At 37.5% G+C, this 8,373-nt stretch overlaps 1 protein-coding gene across 1 annotated transcript; it reads left to right on the forward strand.

Moving 5' to 3' along the window:
- Positions 1-2,920: 2,920 nt before the first annotated feature.
- On the forward strand, positions 2,921-5,979 carry r3hdml (R3H domain containing-like). Its single transcript, XM_040038124.1, has 5 exons — positions 2,921-3,241; positions 4,034-4,152; positions 4,272-4,374; positions 5,170-5,285; positions 5,826-5,979. Exons 1-5 carry the CDS (start codon positions 3,062-3,064, stop codon positions 5,947-5,949), a joined length of 642 nt encoding a protein of 213 aa, XP_039894058.1. The 5' UTR covers positions 2,921-3,061; the 3' UTR covers positions 5,950-5,979.
- The last annotated feature ends 2,394 nt before the right edge of the window (positions 5,980-8,373 follow it).

Here is an 8,373-nt window from a genome sequence, read left to right on the forward strand (position 1 = left end):
AAAGTTGGGTCTTTGCATTCAGTACGTTAAGCTCAAGCTAATCTGTTCATTCAGCTCCACTGACAGAATGCTAAAGAGATTTGAATAAAAAATCAAGAACAATACTAATACGATAAAGTGCAAGTAGATAGAAAGTAGATATAAAAAATAAACAGTTGCCAGTTATAGACAGGCAAGTGGGAAAAGTGCTTGAGTTTAAAGGATCGACAACACGATGTGACATTGACCTTGTGTGCGTTCAAGGTTTTTTTTGCCTTTCTGTGCATTTCACACACAAATCACAACGTCTGGGAGCCTATATGGACGTATGCTGCAGCATGACTTTGAAGGTTACACTATGTTACCTGACCAGCCAGGTGACATAGTGGAATCTTCAGACAAAATGTGGCCATTGATGTTGAGTCTTTCTCTTCTGCTGTACTAACAAGGCAAATAGGAAATGCAGGGGTAGATGATCTAGACAAGAATAATGCTAAGTAATGCACCTATGACTACTGACTGTGACAGCAAGTAAAGATGTACACAGTATTCCAATGCACAAAGCAGAGCCATGTGCATAAAGTATAATAAAAATGTGCAGTAAACAGGATTTCTGTGAAACCCGCTCAAATATATCTCAGTAAGATGGTGCAGAACAGAATAAAATCACGTGAAGACTCACAGATGAAGCAAAATACTGGCACAGAAAAAGGGAGAAACAAAGAGTGGGCAGGACATTAAGACATGGGTGACCCAAACAGGGCAGGTAATCACACTGGAGGAAAAACCTAAAATGAAAAATTCTAACAAAGATAAATTATGACCTTGAAGACCAGATGAAACTTCAAGATGAAATAAAGTATTTTATTATGTTAGCTGCTATAATAATCACTAGAAAAATATAATTTGGAACATGAATTGCTTTCTCAGGGTAAGACTGTCACCACTGCAGAGAACATCCTATTCATGCCTAAGTGGTCGAGAGTTGAACATTCAGCAGAAATGATATAAAGTATGGAATGTGCTGGAAAAATATTGTAGTGCGTGCATTTAAAACCAGCAGATTCCGCTGCCCTACTTGCTAGACGTGCATCCTTGCAGCTTCATCCCTAAACTAGTAGGATCTCTGTTTTTTGACACAATGGAGAAGATCCAGCATGCAGAGCAGAAGCATAAATACAAGGGGACATTCACTGAGAGCTCTAAAAAATATCAGCTGCACTGCATGCAGTCTGGACATGATCAATGATATGGTCATGACTTCACTGGCAAAATTGATATCTAGTAAAGATTTCATAATTTTGTAGTCCAGTTTTGTGCTTTCCCCTGTGTCATCTCTCTGACACCATTACCTGTAGATCCAGGTGATGCAGTGCATCTTCAAAATCTCTTGAACCAACAACAGCTGCAGATAAACCCTGAGTCTGCAGCCACTTTCTCCCTCCTTTTTCTTAAATGCACATTCTTTGCCCATCTCCTACAAGCTTCCTATTATCCTGCTTATTCAGCTTTTTATTGTATTTTTTATTGAAGAAATCCAGCGAGGTAAGGAAACTAAAACATCTCCCGTAAACCAGCCTCAAGCTCTGAAATTCTGAATTCCTATTTTATTTAATATAAAGATATCTGTTATTGATTCCAGTAATAATTATTTCTGAACAGTATTTATCATTAGGTGTTCAAACCACAACTCTAACTCCTCTTGTCCTCAACATAATATAACCAAGCTTGCATTATTAATTAAGAATAATGTACAATAATATACAGTTAAAACATATAAAATGCATGATTCATTGTGAAAATGTTTACTTGCTGCTGCTGATAAATACAGAGGTTAAAGTAAAGTCCACCAAAGTCCTTTCATAAATCAAATCAGATGTGGTTCTGACCCTGTCAAAAATGATGGCGGTCGGTAAAATATTTTATGATTGAGATTCATGTTCTCAGACGCAATTTCCTGTGTTTGTGAAGTAAGGAGAACGAAAGAGACAGACAATAAATTTTCAGGAAAGAAGAAGAAGAAGTCAGCATACAGGAGGGTTTGTGCTTCAGTTAAAACTGCCTGCCACACATGACAAACGGGCTTGTTTGCAAACGCGCACTCTGAAGTGAGGAGCTCCTCTGCAGCTTGTCTGTGAAAGGATCCACTGATGCAGGTACGAGGCTCAGCTTATTCCACGCACTGTGTACAAGGCATGATTGAAGACTGCAAAGAAAATGAACATGTGATAATGAAGTGTTTAAATTAACTGAACGTTTAATCTTTCAGCAAACAGCAACAATGTGATGCATGGTTTCTGACCTGTTCTAATAGTTTTTATCAATACCTTGCTGTGTGTTTTTTTGAAGACCACCAAAACTAAGAACAAAACAAAAACAAGTAGTGGATGGGTAAAATGATATTTTCTGACTGGGAAAATGCATTAAATTGAGGTATACTGAAATGTATTGACATTCTTGTTATTTAACAAATTTTTCTTCTTACACCAACTTTATACTTCGTTTGTCCTTCAAGTAGTTGTTAAGGTTAATTGTGTGATTGCTAACCTGATATGGACTTGTTATAAAATCCATATGATTTATGATATTTCTCAAATTTTGTTATTAAATAATAATAATAAGTATAATAATAATAGGTAATAGAAATAAAACACATTGCAAAGTGACCTCAAAACCTTTTGGGGCTTTTTTTCACTTTTGTCAGAGAGCACACAGTGAAACATGAGACAGTAAAGTGTGGAGAAAGTGGGGGAAGACACACAGCAAAGGCCCTGAGGTCAGACTCAAACCCAGGCTGATGTATTTATCTCTGCAGCAGAAGGTCACGTGCTCAACCCAGAGAGTTAAACTGACTCCTTTTCCTTTTATGAATAGTTGCAAAAAAAGGGTCACCTTTACAAATATGTTGATGAGACACTCTTTTGCCTCTTATCTGGTTTAATTAACCAAATTCAGCACACAATTTATTAAATTACCATATGCCTGGGATTTGACTGTGTTTTTTACTTGTAAATTTGACTATCATGCAATCTCCTCTGCTCCTCAGAGCTGCTGCCTCCTCCTCCTCCTCCACAGGTCTCAGATGACTGCTTGTTTTCAGCTTATGCTGGCTGCCACCCTGTGGATGATGCCTGGAGGCGTCAATACTTATCGCAGCAGACGTAAACCAGCAATTTCACCCAGAGAGATGAATGCCCTGCTGGATTACCATAACCGAGTCCGCTCTCAGGTCTTTCCTCCTGCTGCTAATATGGAGTACATGGTGAGGCACTTGTATATATATGGACACACATAGACAGTTTGTTTGTATGAAATGCACTAAAAAGGTTAAATAGTGAGGTGTTACCTCCAGCAGTTCATTATACAAACTAGCAGGCAGCTTATAGTGAAGACCCCAGCTCTGCTACATGTGCTGCAGACAGTGCTGAACGCATTGAAAATGGGGAATCAGAGACCTCTGCTGGACAAACTATGAAATTACAGAATTCCCAAATCCACCCATGTAAGCTGAATCCAATAAACTGGTGATAAGCCAATATCGGCTATAATATCAACCAACTGATTAATCAGTCAGAGTCTAGAATACATAAAATATGACAAGAAAACAAATAACTTAAAAAAATACTCTACAGTGCTCAAGACAAAACAATATCTTCTTGATAACTTTGCATTAAATACAATTCTGTGGTATTTTTGTAGTTTTGTTTATGTTCTTTTGAAGTTCTTCATTGTATTTCAGAGGGCTATGCTACTTTTTACTGCATGTGCTACCTAACAATATAAAATAGCAGAATTAGTCATTACAGGCACTAGTCACTGCAATCAGTTACAGTGATAAATTACTGTTTTATTGTTGGCCATTCAATAAAAGTAACCATGGAGAAAAACAATAATAATGTGATCATGACTTGGGAGCATTGCCTGCATAGTTTGGGTGTTTGACTTTGTGTGGCTTTGGTGTTTTATACAGAATAGGAAAAAATGTCATGTCATGTTAGGGATTGGTTGTTAGTGACAGCTCCTCTGTTGTTCTCCTTTTCTGCTATTTATGCAGCTGTGGGATGAGGGACTTGCTAAGTCAGCTGATTCATGGGCTTCACGATGCGTTTGGGATCACGGTCCGACACAGGCCATGAAATACGTGGGTCAAAACCTGTCAGTCACTTCAGGAAGGTAGTGCATAGCTAACAAACTGTGGAAACACTGAATGCTCATTATAATCATAAATTGTTTTTTATTAATAAAATAAAACAAACACTACATGTATGATATGTTGATTCATAATTTAAAAGGTACCAGTCCATCACAGATCTGGTCAGGTCCTGGAACGATGAGAGGCATCACTTCTCCTACCCAAACAGATGCAGTGGGTCAGTGTGCTCTCACTACACTCAGGTATGATATACTCAGTGATTCCATTTTAGTACATTTGAGTGAGATAAAATTAAACATGTGTTTTTCTTCCCTATGCTGTATAATAACCATTAGATATTTATATGTTTGTACATACTGTGAAACTAAGTGTTAAGATATTAAAAAATACATTTATCATCAATTTCATTAATTTCAAAATGCAGAAAACAGTGAAAACCTGAATTAAATAAATATTTTTTCAGCTCACCTATAGAAACAATAGCACACAGCTTTTCTAAGCACTTATCTGGTGGGTTTTTCTCGGCACTTTGAAGAGCTTTTCACAGTTTTTCTGTGTTTTCTGTCTCTTCATGTATTCTCAGTCTGACTCTATGATGGTGATGCTCAGAACTCTTTGTTTAGGGTTGTTGATTTTACACAGAATCAATGCACGTCCATCAGATGTCTTGTGTTCTGTTGTATATCATAATAATGTAATAATGTAAAGTGTGTGCAGCTCTTTAGGCACATTTAAAACAGTAAATATAGCACCATCAGTGTATGTGTTCCATAAAAAATGTGGCTTCAGTTATTGAAAAACTCATCATTTAGATTATAATCAAGTATTTATGATCTATTCTTTCTGGAAAAGGTCGGATCCTTTTCTCTTTTATTTTATTAAACACTACTTTCTTGCTTTGGAGGGTTAAAATGCATATTTCTGGGTTTAAAGCAGCCTAACAGTTGTGTTTTCAAATTAGCGCTAACCTCTGTAAATGTGTGTGCTTTGACTTGTGTGCATATGAAGAGAAAACATGTGTCTATGGTTTGTGTCAGATGGTGTGGGCGAGCACCAACAGAGTGGGATGTGCTGTCAGGAAGTGCTCCAACATGGACGTGTTCGGCAGCACCTGGAGGGAAGCAACGCTGCTGGTCTGCAACTACTTGATAAAGTAAAGTTTGGGAAATATGCTCATTCACTTTTTCACCAAAAGTTTGAAGATGCAGCTCAAAACTGTGGCTTCCTCCGAGACACATAGGATGCTTATTTTTTAAAGTAGAAAATAAGTATCCTCTATGCAAATGCTAATAAGCTAATCATTGTTGGTTGTAGTTTCAGTTTTAGTCCACTATTAGATCTTGAAAATGCTTTAAATCCAAATGATCTGTTTTATTTCACACATATGGGATCAGTTTAATGTTTTTAGTTCAAACCAGGTTCAAATAGGACACAAGAGGCAGCTTTCAAGAACAAAAAGTGAGATTTACTTGTATATGCAAATGTCTTAATGAAGTTGGCAAAAATAAGAACAAACAAACAAACAAAAACAAAAACTGAAAATAGACGGTTGCTGTTTTCGTCCATGTTCTAAGTAAAAAAGAAAGAACCAATACAGACCCAAACCCTGCTCTCACAGGTGCAAATACTCATTTAACTATTACACTCAGAATCTCACCTTTTAATTAGCTAAATATATTTCTTTGTATTTCAGAGGAAACTGGGTGGGAGAAGCTCCGTATAAGACTGGAAAGCCATGTTCTGTCTGTCCATCCAGCTACGGAGGCTCCTGCTGGAGAAACCAGTGCACACTGAACAAAAAACCCAGGAGACTTTGACACAAGAAAGAAGCTATTAACACAACACAGTGTTTTAATTTGTAAACTGAAAAAAAAGAATCCGCAACAGTTCCAAATGTGACTCCCAAAAGCTGTACAACAAGACAACCTGGATAAATGACGCATGTGTCCAGTTACCACTGTTACCATTTGTACTGTAAATACTTTATTTACTGCAACACTTGAATTTCTATTCCAGTTACAAAATAATGTTAAAACTGTTATTTCCTTTGACTTTCAGGAGCTTTGCACTGTTAGAACCTGTTTAATAATAATAAAAAAAGCAGTTTTATGCTACAAGTTGCTCATTTTAGCCCTGATATACATCTTTGATTGTCTTTCTAGACTGTGAACCTGTTCCCACAGTAAATGACAATGCATTTATGGTTGCCTGTTTGCCTGACCGAACATTAATTAAGTTATAAATAACTGATGAGGCTGTATATTCAGCACAAGTAATTCGCTGTTCACCACTTGTGTTTATTCACTGCAGCTGCAGGAAATTTTCTGTCCTGCATTTCACCTCATTACAGCTCAGCATTTACCCATCAGAGACTTTTTCTGTCATAAACCCGAGCCTAATGCAGCTTTTATGGCCTAAAATACGAGGGAATCAGCTGTGCCTCCCAGCTCAACTGATTTGTGGACACACACACACACACACACACACGCACACACACACCCAAACGTAAAACATTTGATACAGAAACCAGTCTCTCCCAAGCAAACAAAGTCCCTCACAAACAAGTATAAAGAGCAGCTGAGATCAGCACTTTGTTGACTGTAATGATTGTTTATTTAGCAGCTCTATTCAGAAATGGAGAGTGGGTGTAATTTTCTTTCTTTGTGCAAGGTGTTTCTCCTTACTCTACATTTTGGTGCAGGTGTGGTTTTACAGGTAATTGCATACACTGTTTTCAGAGTTTCAATCAATTAGTTTCCACTGATACAAACAGTTAGATGTTTGGAAAACACCGTTATCCTCGCTGGATGAAACTTTCATGAGAATATCCACACCGCCTCATGCCTGCAGACGATTAGCGAGAGAAACTGAACTCGGAAGAAACCAACATCAAAATCCTTTTCCTAGTAAAGCTAATCCTATTAAATTAACACATTATATTTAATCTGGTTCTTCTTTAGATGATGTTACACTTACTGTTTTTTACATTTTAGGCGATTTTAACTTAACAAGCAGTATTAGTGTGTTAGTTAATGAGCTTTAGAGGTGCCAGAGAGTGGATTTTGCAATCTTCAGCCAGTCTTAAACTAAGCAACTAGAAAGAATTAATGCATATTTTTGAAGGTGCCCAAAGAAAATATGACAAATTTCCCTATGGAAGCAAAAATGTCTGTTTGCATGCAGCTGAAATGTGCCAGCACGATATAGAATTATCGTAAAGCACGGCTTGTTTCCAAATCAAATGTACAGATTTTGTCTCTTTTTATCCATTTAGATTGTTTGGTGTGTGTCCCAGTTAGCTCAAGGATGAAAACATAACATTTTGTGAGCAATTTCATTTGGGAATTAATCTCTGTCTACCAAGCCGTACCTGCCAACCAACTGAAGCGTGAAGCTTGCAAACTTTAAAGCTCCGGTGAGGAGATGGCATCCATGTTTACACGCCAACCGTCTCACTTAGCAGAAGAAAGCCAGAGGAGGGCTTGTGACACTGTAACAGGATGTAAACATTGTAAATTGATAGCTGTATTATGAGTTTCAATTTTTGCTAGCCATTAAAAGTGATTTTGCACTTTTACACTATAATCCCCTCAGACAGACACACATATTCTTTACCTTTAAGCATCGGGGTGAAAAATAATGTTGAACTTCCCAAATGTAGAGCGAAGGAGCCACACACTGACCTTATGATTGCCACATTTATCATGCTGAGCACCTTCTTTTGGTTGGTGAATGTAGTTTTAGAATACCTGTGTCATAACTGAGTATTTTTCTGCACAGGGCAAAGAGCCAACTAGCTTCATTACATTCAAAGAAGGCAGACATCTCAACAGCTTATAGGCCAAAGAAATAAAATCAAACGATATATTTGATTTAAACTCATTCTCCAATGAAATGAAGCTGGGCTTCCATCTCTGCTGGGAGGCAACATTTTAAATTAGGGGGATGTTTTGGCATCCGCAGAGAGTTCAGGCCCCAGGTATATAACGGCAGTAATGTTTTCTCCTCAGTCAAAACAAAACTGATGATGTCACTCGTCATACAGTATGCTTGCTGCCACCCTCAGTACATTCTCCACTCCTCTGTCTTTTATGTCCCTCCCCACCCTCTTTCTTTCATTCCATTTTACATAAACTCTTATTCTTACACAATTTTCATCTTCGACTGAGAAATGGCTGTTGGGTGATGAGAAAGAGGGAAAAGAGCACAATAACTTTATGTCTATTTGAGTTTCTATCATC

Source organism: Simochromis diagramma, unplaced genomic scaffold, assembly GCF_900408965.1.
Source record: "Simochromis diagramma unplaced genomic scaffold, fSimDia1.1 OVJJ01000061.1, whole genome shotgun sequence".
Lineage (NCBI taxonomy): Eukaryota > Metazoa > Chordata > Actinopteri > Cichliformes > Cichlidae > Simochromis > Simochromis diagramma.

What these genes read in the sequence shown, in the direction of transcription:
- r3hdml (XM_040038124.1), top strand. Translation starts at nt 3,062, where the DNA reads ATGACTGCTTGTTTTCAGCTTATGCTGGCTGCCACCCTGTGGATGATG. An exon ending in CTGCTAATATGGAGTACATG is followed by an intron (nt 3,242 to 4,033) that starts GTGAGGCACTTG and finishes CTATTTATGCAG; the next exon opens with CTGTGGGATGAGGGACTTGC. An exon ending in CTGTCAGTCACTTCAGGAAG is followed by an intron (nt 4,153 to 4,271) that starts GTAGTGCATAGC and finishes ATAATTTAAAAG; the next exon opens with GTACCAGTCCATCACAGATC.